This window comes from Anomaloglossus baeobatrachus, chromosome 5 (genome assembly GCF_048569485.1).
Source record: "Anomaloglossus baeobatrachus isolate aAnoBae1 chromosome 5, aAnoBae1.hap1, whole genome shotgun sequence".
NCBI lineage: Eukaryota > Metazoa > Chordata > Amphibia > Anura > Aromobatidae > Anomaloglossus > Anomaloglossus baeobatrachus.
In genome coordinates this window covers 583,539,596-583,562,844 of record NC_134357.1, presented here as the reverse complement: position 1 = coordinate 583,562,844, position 23,249 = coordinate 583,539,596, and the positions used below count along the sequence as shown (strand labels likewise).

Genomic DNA, 23,249 nt, shown 5'->3' with positions numbered 1-23,249 from the left:
TACCCTGCACCTACCTCCACCTGCAGAGCCGCACACTAGATATATAATACCCTGCACCTACCTCCACCTGCAGAGCCGCACACTAGATATATAATACCCTGCACCTACCTCCACCTGCAGAGCCGCACACTAGATATATAATACCCTGCACCTACCTCCACCTGCAGAGCCGCACACTAGATATATAATACCCTGCACCTACCTCCACCTGCAGAGCCGCACACAGATATATAATACCCTGCACCTACCTCCACCTGCAGAGCCGCACACTAGATATATAATACCCTGCACCTACCTCCACCTGCAGAGCCGCACACTAGATATATAATAACCTGCACCTACCTCCACCTGCAGAGCCGCACACTAGATATATAATACCCTGCACCTACCTCCACCTGCAGAGCCGCACACTAGATATATGATACCCTGCACCTACCTCCACCTGCAGAGCCGCACACTAGATATATAATAACCTGCACCTACCTCCACCTGCAGAGCCGCACACTAGATATATAATACCCTGCACCTACCTCCACCTGCAGAGCCGCACACTAGATATATAATACCCTGCACCTACCTCCACCTGCAGAGCCACACACAGATATATAATACCCTGCACCTACCTCCTCCTGCAGAGCCGCACACTAGATATATAATACCCTGCACCTACCTCCACCTGCAGAGCCGCACACTAGATATATAATACCCTGCACCTACCTCCACCTGCAGAGCCGCACACTAGATATATAATACTCTGCACCTACCTCCACCTGCAGAGCCGCACACTAGATATATAATACCCTGCACCTACCTCCACCTGCAGAGCCGCACACTAGATATATAATAACCTGCACCTACCTCCACCTGCAGAGCCGCACACTAGATATATAATACCCTGCACCTACCTCCACCTGCAGAGCCGCACACTAGATATATAATACCCTGCACCTACCTCCACCTGCAGAGCCGCACACTAGATATATAATACCCTGCACCTACCTCCACCTGCAGAGCCGCACACTAGATATATAATACCCTGCACCTACCTCCACCTGCAGAGCCGCACACTAGATATATAATACCCTGCACCTACCTCCACCTGCAGAGCCGCACACTAGATATATAATACCCTGCACCTACCTCCACCTGCAGAGCCGCACACTAGATATATGGCTGCTCTGTGCTTACAGGACCTGTGATGATGTCACATGGAGGGAGGAGTCAGGGGTCACATGATCAGCTCCTCAGTGTATGCAGGACTCTGCTGTGCTGGTTGTCATGGTGCTGGATGAGGGGAAGTTTATGTGTGGGGTCAGGAGGGGTTTACAGTGTGGATGTAGCAGAGCCGTGTGTGTACGAGGTGTACGGAGCGGAGCCGTGTGTATACAAGGTGTACGGAGCAGAGCCGCGTGTGTACGATGTGTACGGAACAGAGCCGCGTGTGTACGATGTGTACGGAGCAGAGCCGCGTGTGTACGATGTGTACGGAGCAGAGCCGCGTGTGTACGATGTGTACGGAGCAGAGCCGCGTGTGTACGATGTGTACGGAGCGGAGCCGCGTGTGTACGATGTGTACGGAGCGGAGCCGCGTGTGTACGAGGTGTACGGAGCGGAGCCGCGTGTGTACGAGCTGTACGGAGCGGAGCCGTGTGTGTATGAGGTGTACGGAGCAGAGCCGCGTGTGTACGAGCTGTACGGAGCGGAGCCGTGTGTGTATGAGGTGTACGGAGCAGAGCCGTGTGTGTACGAGGTGTACGGAGCGGAGCCGCGTGTGTACGATGTGTACGGAGCGGAGCCGTGTGTGTACGATGTGTACGGAGCGGAGCCGTGTGTGTACGATGTGTACGGAGCAGAGCCGTGTGTGTACGATGTGTACGGAGCGGAGCCGCGTGTGTACGATGTGTACGGAGCGGAGCCGTGTGTTATTGATGTGTACGGAGCGGAGGGTCGTATAAGGAAGTGGAAGTGCTGCGTACACCCTTCTCAAAGAAAATGAGATCTTTTAAAATGTGTTTGGTAAATGACATGTATTACCTCAGGATGAGAGGAGCTACTTGGAGATACCAGGAACAACTGTGTGACAGTAAGGCAGATAGGGTCTAGTATTCAGACAAGAGGGACCTACGGTCTTCTGGTTAGCAGACTCATGTTACAGGGTGTGTGCAGAGAAGAGGGAGATCCGGACACCAGATAATACTTCCTAAGGACAGAGGAATGAGACGAGATACGTGATAGACTGCAACATTTGATAGATGGAAATATCTGATAGACCGAAACCCAGGTCAGGGAGATCCAGTGAAAATATAAGGCTCGTGTAAAAGGGGATTGAAAGAGAAGGACTTGAATCAAACGCTAGCGAGCAGTTGACTATGGTGGAAAGGAACCTATTTGTGCATAAGTAAAAGTAAGTTATGGTCGCCTTATTGGGACACGAGTCCTCTACAGGAAGCTGAGGGTGCACTACAGCCAGAAGTCTGTGACCCTCCAAGAATGGACATTGTCAGTAGGACTGCTGGGTCGTACCAACGTGACCTCTCTAGGGGAGGCCTCACAGGTCAATTGAAAACTAAGAGTACCTGTGAGTGGCCGTAGAGTTGCACCTCGACCCGTGCAACCCTCCCAGGGCAAGATGAGGGCGACGGATCCGGCAAAAAACGGATTTGTCGCATCCGTTTTTCCATGTGTTCCGTTTTTTGACAGATCCATTGTGATACTGAGCATGCTCAGTTCAAAAAACAGGATCAGTCGTTGGATTTTGTCATATGCCAGATGGCGACAAATCCGGCGCCCATAGGCTTCCATTATACAACATGCCGGACGGCGTCGTGGTCCATTTTTTTGCCGGAGTCAAAAAACGTTCCATGCTGCGTCCTTTCCGGCAACCGGACGAAGAAATTTCGCCGAATCCGGCAGACGCCTCATGCAACGCAAGGCCATCCGGCACAATCCGGCACTAATACAAGTCAATGGGGAATAAAACGGATCCAGCACCGGATCAGTTTTATCCACATTTTGCCGGATTGTGCCTGATGGCAAAAACTGGATGTGTGAAAGCACCCTAAGAAAGAGGAAATGAGGTTATATGTAAATGAAAAGCGCCCCTGGCTGCTTGATGCAAGAGAGATGTCCGTGAAGTATTGTTTGAAGTAACGTATGTATTTTTGGACTTTGGTCTCCCCTAACTTGTTGCAGACCATCTAGCCCTGGCCTGTCTTCGCCAACGGCAACCTGCAGTCTATGGAGGCATTTCGCCAAGGTAACAACCATTACAACGGCACACACACCTAGCTAGGACCCCCGTTTCAAAAATCAAAATTCACCACCTGATATAATTAATTTAACACAAGAAATACGCCTGCCTCCGAGTAAATTAAACATTGACCAATCTCCAGGGCCAGATGGCATTCATCCACGGATATTGAGGGAATTGAGCTCAGTAGTCGACAGACCGCTGTATCTCATCGTTTTACACTCGCTTATAACAGGTTTTGATGACACAGGATTGGAGGATTGCTGATGTGGTACCGATATTTAAGAAAGGTAAGAAGGTGGATCCAGGCAACTACCGTCCAGTAAGCCTGACATCAGTAGTGTGCAAAGTTTTTGAGGGCATTTTAAGGGATGACGTGCAAAAATATATTGCAGAAAATAATATAATAACTAACAGCATGGATTCATGAAAGATAAGTCGTTTCTGTTGGGTTCTATGAGGGGGTAAGTGCAAATCTGGATATTGGCAATGCAGCTGATGTGATTTATTTGGACTTTGCAAAGGCATTTGATACTGTACCACATAATAGCCTTATACTAAAGCTCCAGAAGCAAGGACTAGGGGAAACTATATGCAACTGGGTAAGGAATTGGCTAAAAGATAGGAAACAAAGAGTAGTCATAAATGGTACATTCTCTAAATGAGCTACAGTCAGCAGTGGGGTACCGCAGGGATCTGTGCTAGGACCAATTCTTTTGAATCTCTTTATTAATGACCTTGTAGATGGGATTGATAGTAAAGTGTCAGTCTTTGCTGATGACACCAAACTATGTAGGATATTAAAAACTGACCTGGATAGTACAATATTACAAAAATATCTGGATAAGATGTCAGAATGGGCAGATACTTGGCAAATGAGATTTATGTTCAATCTATTTTTATTGTAAACATATCATATTATACATATACATCATGAAAAACTGAATGACTGACATGTCAAACTTTTTATAAATTGCATAGTAAAGAAATCATGTTTTCTCAATCTGTCTCGATCTCAATTTGACCGGATAATGAACACTTTACATCTATAGTCCTCAATAGACCTCTTCAAATTGGATTCCAACGAGATCTCAGGAAAAGGGAAGGAGAAGAGAAGAGAGAGAGACAGAGAGAGAAGAAAAAAAGGAAAGAAAGGGGGGAGAAGGGAGGGAATTAGAAGGGGAAGTGGGGGAGAGGTAGGTAGCAGCGTGAGTAAGCTGGGAAGACGAAGGCAGACACAAAAGGGAAATGTTGGGTAGTTTGATTTGATTAGATTAGGGTGGGGGAGAGGCGCTCACTGTCATCTGAGAATCAGGTGGTCCTACATTCTTGTCCGGTTCATCCCTGACCATGCTGTACTCCACCGATCTAATAAGATGTTATGGCTCCGTCAAAACAGTTTAACAAAATCTGGAGAGTCCTTAAATAAGATCCATTCTCCCCAGGTCCTGCAAAATTTGTCCCTAGTGCCCGCAATGTCGGCAGAGAGCTCCTCCATCCTACATATGTTTGCCATTTCAGAGTACCACTCTGAGATGGGAGGTATCGTGGAGGACTTCCAGTACCTAGGTATGACGGAGCGCGCCGCCGCCAGGCAGAAGCGGAGTATGTCTCTCTTATGATAAGCGATTGAGTGTGGTAACATAGAGAGGAGGACTATCTTGGGGCAGTTATTCACTGCTTTCCCAGTTATAAGCTGATAATTAGCAAGAACCTTTCCCCAAAACTGTTTTAATCCATCACACTCCCACCAGATATGTGTCATGGTACCGACATCTTGCCCACATCTCCAGCACATCGCAGATACTGAAGGGAATATAATATGTAGTTTTGACGGAAACTGGTACCAACGTGTCAAAATCTTAAAATTTTTCTCCCCTGCAGAGCACGTGACTGACAATTTATGAGTAAATAAGAAACATTTCTTCCACTCATCGGGAGAGAAGTGTTGCTTCAGCTCCTTTTCCCAAGCTAATTGGTAGCCTCGTTTGCCTGAGACCCCAACTCTGATAAGAATACCGTACAGAAGGGAGATTGTGTGTTCAGGCGGGATGTTTTTAGTAAACAGTTCCTCAAAGGCACTACAAGTGCCTCGGACTCGATCAACTGTTCTCCCCGGAGAGACAAATGCCCGTAGTTGGAGAAACTCTAACCATTGTGAACCTCTAGACGGAAGCTGTGTCCGAAAGGTTTGGAATGAGGGTAATTTACCATCAATCAGTATGTGCCCCCAGCGGATGTCTTCCTCCGCCCTCCAGCCGAAGTAGCTTCTCTGTTTATATCCAGGGTGAAATGATGGAGTATAGAATAAGGAAGCGAGGGGACTAACTGACTGTGGAGGCGACATTTTTTTGGATACTATGTGACTAACTTTGAGCGTTTCTTTGATAAAATTTGAAAGTATCCCCACGTTAGAAAGATCTGAAGGAGGTATCCAAGGGAGGTGTTTAAGAGGGATCTCCAGTCCTTCTTGCTCTACCCGTATCCATTGCTTAGAGTCACTGTTGAAATGCCAGTCTAATATACGGGTCAAGGCTGCAGCCTGCATGTAGACTCTGAAGTTAGGAAGGCCTGCTCCTCCACACTCCCTTGGAAGGGTAAGAGTGCGTAAGTTGATTCTTGGTTTAATTTTACCCCATATGAATCGGATAATAGCAGATTGAAGGGTACGAAAAAAACTACTGGGAGGAGAAATGGGGATGGTTTGAAAGTAGTACAAAAAGCGTGGCAGGATATCCATTTTAATTACATTCATCCTGCCCATCCAAGACAATTTCAGTCCCCCGTAAGACTTTAAGTTCTTTATTGTACCTTCTAGTAGTGGTAAGTGATTAAGTGTATATAGTTTGGAGAGGTCCGCTGGGATTGAAATACCCAAATATTTAATGGCCGAAGGTCTCCATTTGAATGGGAAGTTAGACATTGCCCGGGAAACTTCAGTTTGGGTCAAAGAGATATTTAATGCTTCTGATTTTGATAGATTAACTTTAAAGTTACTAAGGAGGCCAAATCGTTCGAATTCCTTCATTATAGACGGGATCGATATATGAGGTTGAGAGATGTATAACAGGAGATCATCTGCATATAATGCAATTTTATGATGGGCATCCCCGATCTTGAGTCCTTTGATATTACTATTCCCCCTGAGAGCGTTAGCTAAGTGTTCCATGATGACTACATACAAAAGCGGAGATAAGGGGCAGCCTTGTCTGGTCCCGTTTCGTACAGCAAAGGAGGAGGATAAAGCCCCGTTAACCCTGACCTTAGCGGTTGGGTTGTCATATAAAGCGCCAATTTTCTGTATAAATCGGGGTCCCAGTCCCAACTGACCCAATGCTGCCCTCAGAAATCCCCAATGGACTCTGTCAAAGGCTTTCTCAGCATCGATGGCTAGGAGACCCAGCGGGATCGAGTTGTTTTTAGCTTTAGCAATAAGAGACAAGGTTTTAATTGTATTGTCTCTTGCTTCACGGCCCTTGACAAACCCCACCTGGTCTGTGTTAATAACGGAGGGCAGGAAAGGGGACAATCTATCAGCCAAAATCTTAGAGTAGAGTTTTAGGTCCACGTTTAATAATGAGATAGGGCGATAGCTTGCAGCTAATAATGGGTCTTTCCCCGGTTTGGGGATCACGCTAATGTGTGCTTCCAGAGACTGAGGGGTTAGCCTTGTGTCTTCATCAATAGAATTAAATGTTTTGGCCATTATCGGGGCTAATTGATCCTTAAGCAATTTGTAAAAAGCCGGGGTGAACCCATCGGGGCCAGGGGATTTACCTGAGGGAGTAATTTGAATTGCGTTACAGATTTCGGATTCTGATATATCCTCCTCCAGGATCTCTATAACATTGCTATCTAGGGAAGGCAAGGCTGTCTCTTGTATATATCTCCCGATTCTATCTGCCAGGTCAGCAGGTGGGAGCTCCGCATATTGCCCTTTAATATTATATAGGTCTTTGTAGTAGGACCGAAAGACCTCCAGGATCTCTGTTGGATCATATGTTTTGTCTCCTTTGGTGTTGATGCATGAAATGTACGAGGTGTTGGCCCGGGGATGCAGCAGCCGTGCCAAAGGACGACCACATTTGTCAGATGAATTATAATAAAAATTTTTGACTCTCTCTCTATGATAGAGAAATTTCTGGTCCAATAGGGTTTTTAGGTTAGTTCGTTTAAGGACGAGGTCAGCCAGAACTGTGGGGGTACGTGTCAGTTTATGTGTATTTTCCAGCTCATGGATCTGTGTTAACAAGTTATCAATCTCTTCAGCTCTTTCCCTCTTGATCCTAGAGCCGTGCTTAATCAGTATTCCACGTAAGACACACTTCAAGGTCTCCCATTGGGTAGGCTGAGAAGTTGGGTCAGAACTATGGACTTGCGTGAAGGAGTCAATTGAATCTCTCAACTCCGTTAGGCAGAGATTGTCTTTAAGTAAATTGTTGTTTAACTTCCAGGTCCATGAGCGCTGGGGGAGGGAGGGTACCTGAAGGGAGAGGTAGACTGGGGCATGGTCGGACCAAAAAATTTCCCCTATCTCTGTAATGGGATGCCAAGCCAACGCTCCGTGGCTTACCAGAAAAAGGTCTATCCTGCTGTATGAGTTGTGTGGTGGGGAATAATATGTGTAGTCCTTACCTTGGGGATTTAGGATTCTCCATACATCAATCAGTCGGAGGGCGTGAAAAGTCCGCTTTAGGGCACTAAGTTCCTTAGTGCGGACACTGCTGCGTCCAGAGGAGGAGTCCATGGCTGGGTCTAGAGTAAAATTAAAGTCACCGCCAACCACCAATGTCCCCTCTGCAAAATCAGATAGCTGCGTCAGAAGGGCCCTACAGGTAGAAATCTGATTAGTGTTAGGTAGGTACCAGTTTGCGATTGTAAACATCGAATTTGCGACCTTCAGTTTAAGAAATATATAGCGACCCTGCTCGTCTATACAGGAGTCGACTATGGTGTGCACTAAGTGTTTATGAAGTGCAATCGATACTCCTTTAGATCTGGCCTCTGGGTTAACGCTGTGAAACCATACTGGATAAAATCTATCTCGTAGTATGGGTACATGATCCTTCTTGAAATGCGTCTCCTGTAATAGAAGAATCTGAACCTTTTTTTTGTGCATAGAATACAGGACCTGTGAACGCTTTTGAGGGGTATTAAACCCCCTTATGTTAATAGAGCTAAAGTTGAGGGTGGTCATGTTGGTCCAGGGGCTTTAGAGAGCGTGAAGGGATCCGGGAAAGATAGGGGAAGGGAGACAAAGAGAAGTGGACAAAGATAAAAAAGGGGAAGGAGAGAACGGGGAGAGAGAAGAAGGAGAGGAAAAGAAAAAGAAAAAGAAGAGAGAAAGAAGAGAGAGAAAAAAGAAAAAAAAAAAAAAAAAAAAAAAAAAAAAGGGGGGGGGGGTGAGAGAGGGGGAAGGGTTACTTCAGGAATACAAGAGAAAAAGGGAAGATGTAGAAGATTCGAGGAATCACAATACCAAACAAAGGACTAGTTATACAAATAACCTGTCTATGAAATTTTACTCTTAGAGTGAGCAAAGGTTAACCGTGAACAATTGGGGGCCAATGTGTTCTACACCTGCCTGCAGCGTGTAGAGCCCCAAGGGAACGTGAACTTTCAAGGGAGGCATGCTCCCCGCCGGACCGGCCCCCGGCCCAACTCAATTATATATGTGAACTTTAATGTACCCAACCCATCAATCCTAAAACACCATAAACTCTATATAGATATGGAGTCAAAATTATCAATCCCATCATTAGAAATAATGGTGACAACGCCTGCACAGACCAAAGTGCCCTAAATGGCAAAACCATCATTCTCTCCCCACATTTCAGTGGATCCCATTTGAGGCAGTCCAGGGACTCTCAGTCTCCACTTGGTGATGGTGCTCCAGTCTTTACTCCACTCCGCCGCCGCGGGCCCCGATCTCTCTTACGGACCCGCTGCGACCGAGGAGCCTGTGCCTCCACTCCTGGAACTCCGTGGACGTATGGCCATTCTGAAGCATTGATATGCACCACGGGTATCCCAAGGGCCACACAGAAATCCGGGATATCCCTTGGAGACTGTATCGCATGTGAGGAACCGCCATGTCGGACTTGCAATTTAAAGGGGAAACCCCATGAGTAGAGGATGTTTCTCTGTCTCAGGGCATCTAATAAAGGCCTTAGAACCCTGCGCTTTTGTAATGTGTGCCGAGATAGGTCCTGTAGCAAATGAATCGGCGTGTTCTTGAATAAAATGGGATCTTTCTGCCGTGCCTTTCTCAGGATTTCATCTTTTATCTTGTATTTATGAACTTTGCATATTATGTCCCGTGGACTAGAACCTTCAACTGGTTTAGGGCCCAGAGATCTGTGTGCCCTGTCTAATTCCAAACGGGAGTCCCGTGGAAGGCCCAATATAGAATTAAAAAGATGCCGCAGTGACTCATCTATATCTTGGGGGGCGAGGGTTTCTGGGATGCCCCTTACCCTAATGTTGTTTCGCCTTCCTCTGTTTTCCAACTCATCAAGCAGATCTGTTAAATGTTCTATCTGTTGGGCTTGTGTAGATAATGCTGTTGCCTGTGCCTTCAGTTGCATTGAGATAGATGTAGTGCAGGATTCAGACGCCGTCACCCGTTCTGACAGTTGTTGCACCTCCCCCCTGATTGAGGCCGATTCTGCTCTGTAAGAGGCTTCTAGTCTGGAGATGTAGTTTTCCATTTCCTCTCTAGTGGGGATGGTCCTTATTCTGGCTTTAAGGTCATCCCACACACAGTCCTCTTGCGTTCCCTCCTGTATATCCCCATCCCCTGAGACAGATGGTGAAGATCTAAATACAGCAGGGGTCAAGCCTTTTTCTGGGGAGGAGGGAGTCTCCACTGTCAGTGCACTGCTTTTTGATGTTGACACTGACATATGTACTGAGGGGGATCTTATCTCTGACTGCCCGAGGAGCTGATTATTCAGGGACAATGAGGAGTTATCAGGAGCAGGCATAAGAGTCACAGTGTCTGCAGCCTCATGTTGACCAGCAGCGTTCAGGTTGTTAGGGAGCGCACACACAGCAGCATATGAGAGTGTGTTATCAGTGGGGCTGAGGTGTTGAAATTCCCGCCTATTTTCTGAGAGGGCTACAGGCGCTGCTGTTACCGATAATCTCTGCTGCGGCTGTGGGGATGTCTGACACTTCTTACCCTCTGCCTGCATTCCTGGTTCAGTAGCTGCCGCGTCTGCGATGTCCTCCGTCTCTCTGCTGCTGTGGGGAGCATGCTTTCCACGAGCGACCGCCGCCATGTCAGGTAAGGAGGGGGCACCCTGATGCAGCAGTCCCCCGTCTGCTCCTTCCTCTGCTCGCTGTGTTCCGTTCGGCTTGTGGGGGCTCCCATCTCTCCAGGAGGATCCCTGGGCACGTTCCATCTGGCAGTGATGGGGCATGGAAGAACCCCCAGACACTTCAGCGGCCGCCATGAAGGGGTCAGTCTGCGTCAGGCCCTGTCCCGCTGAGCTCCTTAGGAACCTTGCAATGCTTTCTGAGGGAGGCACAGGAGAGTCTGTCAGCGTCCCCCCGCCGGTCCCCTTCTTTTTAGCCGGCATTTACGTCTATAATGCTGGGTGGGTATGATTAATAGGGCTCAGGGGCAGTTCAGGCGCGGGAGCAAGGTTTTTTAGCGTCCTCACTCCTCCATTGCCAGGCCACGCCCCCCGGCAAATGAGATTTAATGTTGATAAATGTAAAGTAATGCACCTAGGACGGAGTAATCCTCTAGCTGCATATACATTAAATAAAAGTAAACTCGGGACTACAGAACAGGAGAAGGACTTGGGCATCCTCATTACAAATAAGCTGAGCAGCAGCACTCAATGTCAAGCAGCAGCTGCTAAAGCAAACAAGATTTTAGGGTGTATAAAAAGAGAGATTAGATCCCGGGATCCCAATGTATTGTTACTCCTCTAGAAGTCACTTGTGAGGACACATCTAGAATATGGAATCCAGTTTTAGGCTCCACATTTTAAAAAAGATGTTCAGAGTGGGCAAGTAGACTACTACAAGGAATGGAGGCCGCCCGTATGATAAGAGGTTGAAAAAGTTAGATTTGGTTAGCTTAGAAAAAAATCTAAATCGGAAAGGGTTCTTTACAGTTAGAGCAGTCAGACTGTGGAATGCCCTACCACAAGAGGTTGTAATGGCAGACACTAGAACAGCTTTTAAAAAAAAGGCTGAATGATTTCCTCGGTTCACACAACATTATTGGTTATAAATGACTTAATGACAAAATGTAGAACTGGTGGAGGAAGGTTGAACTAGATGGACCTAGGGCTTTTATCAACCTATGTAACCATTTGCTTTTGTGTATTCTGCATATCTAACTAATATAATGATAATTATGTATAATGATATATTATTCTGGTAAGAGTTAAATCAGACGTGACTGGAGATAACGGATGTGATAATTGGATTCCTCACACCAACATTCATAAAGGTCCAAAGTTATCTTGTAGTCAGGAAAATTGATGTAAAGCAGTGTAATGATTAAAAAAATCTATTCTGAGAAAAATATTATGATATCTGCATCTATTTGTAATAAACAGGAGACACGGTTACGGAGGGCACGATTGGATATCAAATAATATGATATAAATTGTCACCCGAAGTCCACCGGGCAAGTATTAAAGCCACTATGGGACAGGAGAACGAAATACAGCAACTCAGGAGACCCCAAAGGAAACAAAGGGGCTGTTTAAGGGCACACCCAAACGTGTAGCATGTCCCTGTTAACCTCACAGGTATTCAAGTTATGATCACGTGTGTAGGGATACGTCAAAACCAAAAGGAATCGCAACAGGTATCGGATGCGTGTGTAGGAACACGTCAGACCGAGAGGTAACCCAGTTAACATCACTGGGAAACCAGTCACGTGCGTACAGGGCACGTCGAACCGTGTACAGGTACAAAGGAGTTAGTCACGTGCGTAGAGGACACATCTGACCGAGTAGGCTAACCAGTTAGCGTCACTGGGTACCCAGGGCTGGCACATATACCCAAGTCTGGCACTGCAGACTACCGGTTACATGCGAAAGGGGCAAGTCAGACTACGTGGGTCCTCTGGTTAGCGTTACCGGGTACCCGAGGAATGATCGGAACAGTGCGGGTCAACAATTGTCCTAAGTACAGGTGTGCACAGATACAAATACCTTGCACCGACGCCTAGCCCTGATGTAGTCATGTGACGCCCCTGGACTTTCTATTCTTCCATGCAGGGCTCGACCCCCCATGGTTCTGGGTTCCTGCCTCCATCCGCATCCAAATCCCAACCACACCTCACACCACACCCTGTCAGACACACCAGTCGGCTGCTGAGCTGGAATAGGGCCGCCCACCTAGGGGTCAGGCAGACTGGTGGGAGGGAAGTAGGACAGAACAAAAGTAGCTCCCAGAGAAAGGAGCTGGGAGTAGCAGGTACCTGAAGAAGAGTGGTAGCCCTCGAGTAGTGAGGAGCTGGGGGAGTGTGTGGCTCCCTGGGTGTTAGAGGTTGTGTCGCAGACGGTGGTCTGGGCCTGGAGGAGTCGCAGACCCGGTCATGCAGGGTATTGAGGCTGGGTGCCTAGACCTGGTCTTGGAGGACAGTCAGCAGCTCGAGTCTAATAACCTATCCGGGCCGAAAGCACGGCGGGGTACTGGACCCTAGGTCGGGGAGTAGCTTCAGGCAATCCAGCAATTAACCTGTAGAAGATAGTGACTTTATGGACTGTCCTCAAGAAGCTCAGAGATCAGGGGCACTAGCGCAACGAGGGGGATAGGGCTTTCCAACCCACAGAAATCTCAAGTGTAAGCCCTTGAGAGCGCAGCTCCACTACCAACAAGTAGGGAGCAGGGCCCAGACAGCTTTACGCCAACGGGCCACCAGAATACTTCTAATTTGTGCATGGAGGCAGGCTCCAGACCACCTGGCAGTACTATAGGGGAGGGCAGCGGCACCCAGAGAGTTGGTTTACCTTGTTGTCAGAGTCTGCTTTGCGGTCGCATCATCACCAACAGTGCCTGAGTGAGTACATGGTCCTCCCCTGCTCCCAACCAGCCCTGCACTCCCCTACACCAGCATTACCACCATCCAGAGTCTCGGGCCTCCCCTACCCATGGAAGGAACGTCATCTGGCTCCCCCACTCCATCTTCCCCGGGTACTCCCATCAGCAGCGACAGTACCCCCCTTACCCCGAACCACGGCTGGCGTCACAAACCCTTATCCCTTGTAAATACCCCCTTTACATTCGAGTGGCCAGGAGCCCCCGGGTCCGGAGACCCTCGAACCACAGCAGAATTCCCGGATCAGAGCGGTTCGACCGCTGCAGGGGCGGCACAGTCACTGTGCTTATCCATACACACACTTGCCACAAGGACTGGAGGAAAATGGCGCTAGAACCCAATCACTCTAACAGCCAGAATAGCAGCCTTAGCTGTCAGCATGCAGCAGTGTGACGCTCGCACCCCCGATGAGCGGAGCTACAGACCTTTTATAGCCACCTCCATGGCCCAGACCACATGGCATGTGGTAATGTCGTCAGTTGCAGCCATACAGAGGCTGCCACGTTGTTGTTGATGTCATGATGACCAATCCGCAGCTGCCACTTCATTGCTGATGTCACTGATGACCAATCAGTGGATGCCTTGTCATTGATGACATCATGCACATGCTCAGTATGGCTGAATGAGCACTTAGGCTCAGGATTGTACAAAACTCTAGTCATCTGATGCCTCAAGCAATGGCTAGGTGGCGCTGCGGAGTTGACCAACTCCAATGTGGGAGTCAATGACAGGACTGGACCGGTTTGAGGCACAACAGAATCCCGAAGCGTAACACACACACTTAAAGAAATAGTGAAGCACAAACTTACAATTTTAATTGCTTTATTTAGTTTTGGGGTGGGATGTATTAAACAATAGGGACATTTTTGTCACCAAGTTCCTTTGTAAAATACTATAATCAAAGACAAACCGTGGTTGGGTCACATCTAGTAATTACAATGTGGCACTTCCAATTCCACAGAATATCTAACATCCAGTGCAGACAAAGACAAACTATTATATTGTTTCTTTATTTTCAATTATTTCCTTCCAGGGCCTTAAAAAAGCTGGGACACTCTAGGACCTTGAAATGCTTCTTATGGATCCATTCAGTTGCCTTGGCTGTGTGTTTTGGGTCACTGTCATGCTGGAACATCCAGCCAAGACCCATCTTCAATGTTCTTACTGAGGGCCAAAATTTTGCAATAAATGATCCCATCCATCCTCCATTCAATATGGTGCAGTCGTCCTGCCCCCTTTACAGAAAAGCACCCCATAGTATGACGTTTCGACCCCCATGCTTCACGGTTGGGATAGTGTGCTTGGGGTTGTACTTATCCTTATTTATCCATTCGGCAAGTGGAGTTGATATCAAAAAGTTCTATTGTGCTCTCATCTGACCACATGACCTTCTCCCATGCCTCCTGTGGCTCATCCAGATGGTCAATGGCGATCTTCAAATGGGTCTGGACATGTGCTGGAGTGAGCAGGGGGACCTTGCGTGTCCTGCAGGATTTTAATCAATGATGGCATAGTGTTTTACTAACTGTAATCTTTGAGTCTGTGGTCCCAGCTCTCTTCAGGTCATGGACCAGGTCCTCCCATGTAGTTCTGTGCTGATTCCTGAACTTTCTCAGAATGATCTTTACCCCATGAGGTATGATTGTGCAAGGAGCCCCAGAATGAGTAAGATTAACAGTCATCTTATGTTTCTTCCATTTTCTAATAATTGCACCAACAGTTGTTGCCTACTCACCAAGCTGCTTGCCTATTGTTCTGTAGCCCATCCCAGCTTGTGCAGGTCTACAATTTTGTCGTCAGACAACTCTTTGATCTTGGCTATGGTGGACAGGTTGGCGTGTGATTGATTGTGTGGATAGGTGTCTTTTATACAGGTAATGGGTTCAAACAGTTGCAATTAATACAGGTAATGAGTGCAGAGTAGGTGCTTTTTAAACAAAAAATAACAGGTCTGTGAGAGCCAGAATGCTTGCTAGTTGGTCGGTGATCAAATACTTTTTTCATGCAATACAATGCTAAATAATTATATAAAAATCATACAATGTGATTTTTCTGGATTTTTTGGGGGGATTCTGTCCGTCACAGTTGAAGTTACCTATGAAAATATTACAGATCTCTCCATTCTTTGTAGGTGGGAAAAAACTTTCCAAACAAAACAAAATCAGCAGAGTATCAGATACTTATTTTCTCCAATGTATTTTAAAAACAAAAATTGCAAACTTGGGTGGAAGAGCATAAATGTGAGATTGATCAGAAGAAAGAAAGGCGACACAACCCCTTTAAGATATGGTTATTATGGATACACCAGTTACAGCTCCGTTCTTTGATGTCAAAGAAGTGATCTGTGGCTAAAACATTTCTCACATTCTGCGCATGACTGCTTTACGCTGTGAGATCCTTGATGTGCAATTATATCTGAGTTGTGCATGAATCACTTTCCACATGATCTACAAAAAAAAGCATCTTCCGTCTGATTCTTCTGATGTTTATTAAGATCTAATTTTCGAGAAAAAGATTTCCCACATTCAGAACATGACTATGGTTTCTCTCTTTTGTGAACGCCCTGATGTGTAGCAACGTGTGGTTTTTTTTGGTAAAATATTTTCCACATACTGAGTACGAAAATGGCTTCTAGCGTGTGTGACTTATTTGATGTGCAACTAAATTTCTCTTCCGTTTAAAAGATTTACCTTATTGTGAACATCAAATTTGTTTCTTTCTCGTGTGAGTTTTTTGATGTCTTGAAAGAAGTGATTTTTGGCTAAAACATTTTCCACATAATGAACATGAATACGGCTTCTCCCCTGTGTGGATTCTTTGATGTTCAACAAGATTTGTTTTCCACTTAAAAGGTTTCCCACATACTGTGCATGAATACGGCCTCTCTTCTGTGTGACTTTTCTGATGTGTAATCAAACCAGATTTCTGGCCAAAAAACTTCCCACATTTAGAACATGAAAATGGCTTCTCCCCTGTGTGAACTCTCTGATGTGCAGTAAGATTTGATTTCTGAGCAAAACATTTCCCACATTCTGAACATGGAAATGGCTTCTCCCCTGTATGACTTTTTTGATGTGCCACTAAAACTGCCTTCTCTTTAAAAGATTTGCCACATTGTGAACATGAAAATGGTTTCTCACCTGTGTGAAGTCTCTGATGTCTAAATAGAACTGATTTCTGGCTAAAACATTTTCCACATACTGAACATGAAAAAGGCTTCTCCCCTGTGTGAATTCTTTGATGCTCAACAATATTTGCTTTCCGCTTAAAACATTTCCCACATTCTGAACATGAATATGGCTTCTCTGCTGTCTGAATTTGCTGATGTCTCATAAGATCGAAGTCATAGATGAATCTTTTCCCACATTTTGAACATGAATATGGCTTAATTCCTGTGTGAGCGTTTTGATTTTGCTTCACAATCTGCGATGAAGATGGGACCAACTGAAAAGGATCAGATGATAGATCTTTGCTCTGAAAGGCCGAGTTGATAATGGCAGGCTCTTCATATGTATCATGTGTGACTCCATGATCACTTGCTTTAAAATCTGAAGAAACTTGATGTCCGCCTTTGTTCCAAGCATAGCCATCTGCTAAGAATAAACTTATTTTTCTTATTTTTGAATTATGTTGCTCTGAAATTCTATAAAAACAATTTTAAACAATTTCTATTTAAAAGATTTTCATAAAATTTGGGTCAAGTCGCCAGGTATCTATTAACTGATGAAGGCTGGTCTGACAGGTCACAATTTAATAGAAGTTTTCAACTTCTGCATTTAATTCAGTATCCAAAAAATTTCAATATCCCTTTTACCACCCCTTTTCTAGTAAATTGCTCAGTAGAAAAATCATAAAGTCAGCTGCAGTTTAATAAGATTAAGTGATGTGAGTCTGTTTTACACCCTCCCAGATATCCACACTGTAGCACAGAAAATGGAAAAATAGTATGGTCATGTACAAAAAAACCCCATGGCTTTAAAGGGAATCTGCCAGTAGGTTTTTGCTATGTAATCTCACATCAGCATGAGTTAGGAACAGAGACCCTGATTTCAGCGACAAACAGGGCCTTGAAAACTTATTCATACCCTGTAAACTTTTCAATGTTTCAATTTTGAGTGATACCAACACTAAGGGGTACTTTGCACGCTGCGACATCACTAGCCGATACTAGCGATGCCGAGCGCGATAGCGAACATTATCGCTACGGCAGCTTCACACGCACATACCTGGTTGGTGACGTCACTGTGACTGCCGAAGAATCCCTCCTTCAAGGGGGAGGTGCGTTCGGCATCACCGCGACGTCACTAAGCGGCCGGCCAATAGCAGCGGAGGGCCGGAGATGAGCGGGATGTAAACATCCCGCCCACCTTCTCCCTTCCGCATTGCCGGTGGACGCCGGGCGCACGTAAGGAGATGTTTGTCGCTCCTGCGGCTTCACACACAGCGATGTGCGGAGCCGCAGAAGCGATAAACAACATTGTACCTGCGGACGCACCGACATTATGAAAATGAACGACATGACACAGATCACCGATTTTAGACTGTTTCACGCTCGTTCATCTTCTCTCCTAGGCTTTACACGTTGCGACATCGTTACCGGCGCCGGATGTGCGTCACTTTCGATTTGACCCCGACGATATCGCAGTAGCGATGTCGCAACGTGCAAAGTACCCCTAAGTGTATTTGTGCAGTGTAAAGTTAATGAAACATAGTTTTCTAAATATGTGCCTGCCTGAGCTAATAATTTGGCTATTGTGACAGAATTCCATTTTGTTCTTTATAATGGCCATCTTGTCTTATAGCTAATGATGTCGTAGGGATCAGCTATCACTGATGGGTGGGGACGTTTCACATTTCTGTTCATACTCCTATTGTTCTTATTGATGCATAGTTCGGAGAAGTTATTTCTTTGTTTGAGGTACTATATAAACTGGTCATATGATGTAAAAAGACAACAGAAACTTTCAGTACACAACAAAGCGTGTGTGCTGTAATGATTACCAGAGCACTCGTAAAACAAATCTTAATAATTTGGAGTTCAAGAGGCATAGAAGGAGTGTATTTCGCTCACAGTGTCAACAGCAAGATGTAAGCCAGACACTTTAAACCACATGTATCTGTATGACTGGCGCTTATGCAAGCCTCATCTGTGTGCATTTGTAATACTAAATAACCACCTCCTATATGAATTGGCAGGTTTGTGATCAACTGCTTAATCAGTATTTTGCACCTAAGCTGTATGGGGTCTGTTGCATTCTGCTAGTGCATTGGTAATCTAATCTGGTTTTGGTAAGGTTGTTTCCTCTATTGTCAGATTTTTCTGAATTCATGACCTATGTAGGAACGCTGTTGTTCGTCGTTCCCGGGGTGTCACACGCAGCAATGTGTGCTGCCTCAGGAATGACGAACAACCTTCATCTCAGAAGATCAACGAAATTTGGGAAAGGAACGACGTGTCAATGATCAATGATATTTCAGGTAATTGAGATCGTTAGCGGTCGTTCAAAAGTGTCACATGCAACGACGTCGCTAACGACGCCGGATGTGCGTCACGATTTCCATGACCCCAGCGATATATTGTTAGCGATGTCGTTGCGTGTAACGGGGCCTTTAATGTTAGTACCCAAAGGCCAATTTATTCAGTGCTATCACTACTAGCGTTTGCTTCAGAGCCTTTCTTAAGGGCACTTTACACGCAGCGATATTACTATCGATATCGCTAGCGAGCGTACCCGTCCCCCCGTTATGCGCCACGGGCAAATCGCAGCCTGTGGCGCACAACATCACTTACACCCGTCACAGATACTTACCTGCCTAGCGACGTCGCTGTGACTGGCAAACCGCCTCCTTTCTAAGGGGGCGGTTTATGCGGCGTCACTAAGCGGCCGCCCAATAGAAGCGGAGGAGCGGAGATGAGCGGGACAAACATCCCGCCCACCTCCTTCCTTCCTCATTGCGGGCGGTCGGAGGTAAAGTGATGTTCCTCGTTCCTGCGGTGTCACACATACCGATCTGTGCTGCCGCAGGAACGACAAACAACATTGTACCTGCAGCAGCAACGATAGTTGTGATTAGAATGTCGTGTCAACGATCAACGATATGGTGAGTATTTTTGATCGTTAACGGTCGTTCGTGCATTTCAAACGCAACAACGTCGATAACGAGGCCGGATGTGCGTCACAAAATCCGTGACACCAACGACATCTCGTTAGCGATGTCATTGCGTGTAAAGTGGCCTTTAGGGTCTTCCATGATTCACAATTCTACAAGCCAGATGCTCCAAGTTCCCCTGTTGAAAGAACAGGAAGACCACTGATAGTGGAAGGTGTCTAGATATTTTACTTTAGGCTTCCGATACAGTGATAGGGAGGAGTGCTCTCATGGATGGCAAGGAAAAGTGTTCATACAAGTATAAAATTAGTCAGGATTTCTAGTCAGATTCCAAAGAGATGGTCATATGAACAGTTCATTTTTCAAAACAGTTTGTTAGGGGTTTCTGATTTTATGTTCTTGGTTTTATTATCACATAAAAAAATTATTCTACTAGGAGATAATATATTTATTTCACTTGGAACAGAATTCTATAGTCATCCACATTTAATATGTATTTTGACTGAAGGAGAGAAAATATACACTAAAAAAACGACCGACAAATATGTGAATAAGAAGAATCTGTGACTTCTCTGCATTTAGTGGTCACTACTCACCTGGGCGGTTATCTGTAGGAATCTCCTCTTTACTCCGCTCATCACCCCTCACATATGTCTCTGTAGTATTAATATGGGGCAGATCTTCCCCCTGAAACAAATATTGTAAAAGTCACAGACAGATGGAGAAGTCCCATCTATGATCAGCTCTAATCCTGCCATCTCCACCGCTCTCATTACACAAGTATAACACATATAATACTGGAGGATAAAACAAGACTGAGCACAAGACCTTCACAGCCATCTACACATCATAGGGAGATTTCATGGCACCTTCTCTCCATCTACCTGATGATCCTGAGGAACATCGGAGTCTTCTTGTTTACAGTCCTGTGGGAGAAGAGGACGGGGACATCTCTCTGGTGTTGTCCTCTTACTGGATAGAACTGGAGGAGACACATCCTGAGGAACATCGGGGTCTTCTTGTTTACAGTCCTGTGCGAGAAGAGGACGGGGACATCTCTCTGGTGTTGTCCTCTTACTGGATAGAACTGGAGGAGACACATACAGGGACTGAATTCATTCCTTACATACAGATAATTATAGGCCATGTGTATTTAGTCCTGTCTATTACCTGGTGATGTGAGGGGCTGGGGAACCTCCATCATGACGTCCTTGTACAGATCTTTGTGTCCTTCTAAATACTCCCACTCCTCCATGGAGAAATAGACGGTGACATCCTGACACCTTATAGGAACCTGACACATACAATGATACCGTCACCCCCGATCCCTTCATAGCGTTACTGTATAATGTCCCAGCATTCCCAGCAGTGTCACCTCTCCAGTCAGCAGCTCAATCATCTTGTAGGTGAGTTCTAGGATCTTCTGGTCATTGATGTCCTCATGTATCGGGGGGTGAGGTGGAGGCCCCGTGATTGGGCTCAGGGGTCTTCCCCATCCCTCAGACACAGGGGCCTGACAGCGGTCACTAGAGGTCTTCTTCACTACTGTGTAATCCTGGTTATGGAGAGACACAGTAATAAATCTCACTCCAGACATTTCCAGAGTCCTCACCTCTCCAGTTCTGTCCATCTGTTATTCCCATAGATAAGAATGATGTAATGTGACGTCATCAGAATCTCTCACCTCTCCAGTAAGCCGGAAGAGGATCTCTAGGGTGAGGTGTAATATCCTCTCCGCCATCTTGTCCCTGTCCATATCCATCCTTCACAGGGCAATCAGGAGAATTATCTTGTATTGAAGGTCTCCACTGAGAGGATCCAATATAATAAAGACCTAACTGGAAAGGAGAGAAGCTGATGTAAAAGTATTTTGGACGATAAGGGAGGTATAATATCACTTGTGCACATTAAACCTGGCTTTGTCTAGCTCTGTAAGTCATGCCTCATGTAAAGTGAAATATCTAGCTGGAGTAATTTGCACAATGCAACCTAATCTTCTGTTCCTGGTACTTCAGCAGCTCTGTCTGAGGAAAACCATATTACATTGGACATCTTCAAAACTGTAACTGAATGTCGATAATTACTCACTAAACATTTTTATTCTTTACTGGCCCATCAGTCTCTGATCGTGGCCCTGAAGTAGCGCCACCAAATAGCCAGTAAGTTGGATCAAGTTCAATAATAAGGCTCTGTGAGTGAGAGAATCCTACCATCCTGGTACTGCAGTAGCTCTACTAGAGGAAAAACCCTACAACACTGGACATCCTGAAAGCCATAATGGAATACTCATTGAAATAAAAATATTTCTTCGAAGTCGACTTTGATCTGCTGCATGCTGATGTTGAGAACCTAAGAGAGAGGTTCTCAGATGAAGAGAAATGAATCTCTGATCTTGAGGATGTAGTCACACCATGGGCATGGGTTAAGGTTTTAGAATCTGCTTTTGCTGGTCAAATGAATAAGAAGGATGACCATGAAAACCATCTGTAATGATCTAAGGCTTCTGGAAGGCGTTAAATGCAAAGATAGATATGTGTTCCTGGATGCCTGCCTTAGGAATAATTATAGAGCTGATCCTTTCTCCCCTCTTTTCTGGGCGCGTAGGATCCCTTCTGAACTCCATCACCTAGGTGCTCGTCCACAAACTTTTTTGCCAATTTTCTAAACTATCAAGACCTGGACAAGACTCTGGAGCTGAATAGATGCCAAGGTCCTCTCAAAGTCAATGGCCAATAGGTTCAACTCTTTTACAACTTCTCTTTGGAAGCACAGGGAAAACAACAAACATTTACGCTAAGGCTAAGTTTACATTTCCGTTGTTTTGCATCAGTCACATGCATTGCTTGACGCATGTGACTGATGCGTTATACAACGGATGACAACGGTGACAAAGAAAAGAATTTCTTTGTCGGACTCCGTTGTGTGCGGGGGGGGCGGAGTTCGGGGGCGGAGCTGAGAACGTCAGTGCTGCGGTCTGCGTGACTGGGGACAGGTGAGTGTGTGTGTGTGTGTGTGTGTGTGTGTGTGTCTACATGCGTGTGTACATGCGTGTGTACATGCGGAGTGCGGGAGGGGGCGGAGCGCGAGGGGGCGGAGCCAAGCGGGGCCGTGGAGCTGAGGACATCAATGCCGCGGGGACTGCAGGGCTGGGGACAAGTGAGTGAGTGTGAGCGTGTGTGAGTGTGAGTGTGTGAGTACACAAGCGGAGTGCGGGAGGGGGCGGAGCAGAGTGGTGAAGTGTCGGCCTCCTTGCACACTGTATCCAAGGTAAACATCGGGTATAAGCAAAGCACTTTTTGCTTGATTACCCGATATTTATCTTGGATACCAGCTTAGTGCGGGCTCCCTGCACCCGTAACCACTGTAAATATCGGGTAACTAACCAAAGCGCATTGCTTGGTTACTCGATGTTTATCCTGGTTACGGGGGCGGGGAGCCAGAGAGCGCATGCGCAGCAAAATCCTACGGATCGCGCTGCTCAAAAAACGTTACATGCCGCGTTGCTCCCGCCTGGCGGTCAGTTAAAAAACGACTGACCGCGACGCAGCGGATGCAACGCAGCATCATCAGTCACAATCCGTCACTAATAGAAGCCTATGGGGAAAAACAGGATTCCTGCAAAATATTTTGCAGGATACCGTAATTCCTCAAGGCGACTGATTGTGACTGATGCAAAACAACGGAAGTGTGAACTTAGCCTAAAAGAAATGCTGTCCAAACAACTCAACTACACCATGCTATAACCTGCTAAATTGAAGGTTGTCGAGGACAACTGTTGTAATTTCTTTGAAATGCCGAAAGATGGCTGGAACAATA

At 46.1% G+C, this 23,249-nt stretch overlaps 2 protein-coding genes across 2 annotated transcripts in view; both read right to left on the bottom strand.

Moving 5' to 3' along the window:
* The window catches only part of LOC142313135 (uncharacterized), a 69,053-nt gene extending 58,520 nt beyond the window's left edge, over positions 1 to 10,533 (bottom strand). Inside the window, exons 1-2 of the mRNA XM_075352122.1 lie at positions 9,727 to 10,533; positions 7,886 to 8,333 (exon numbers count right to left, since the gene is read on the bottom strand). Coding sequence (XP_075208237.1) covers positions 7,886 to 8,333; positions 9,727 to 10,533 — 1,255 coding nt within the window. The remainder of the gene's footprint in view (positions 1 to 7,885; positions 8,334 to 9,726) is intronic.
* Positions 10,534 to 14,147: 3,614 nt separating this feature from the next.
* LOC142312472 (uncharacterized) lies at positions 14,148 to 20,715 on the bottom strand. Its single transcript, XM_075351415.1, has 4 exons — positions 20,604 to 20,715; positions 20,318 to 20,520; positions 20,030 to 20,120; positions 14,148 to 16,915 (listed from the first exon to the last, which is right to left on the bottom strand). The coding sequence occupies exons 1-4, from the start codon at positions 20,686 to 20,688 to the stop codon at positions 16,026 to 16,028; spliced, it is 1,269 nt and encodes a 422-aa protein (XP_075207530.1). The 5' UTR covers positions 20,689 to 20,715; the 3' UTR covers positions 14,148 to 16,025.
* Between the last annotated feature and the right edge of the window lie 2,534 nt (positions 20,716 to 23,249).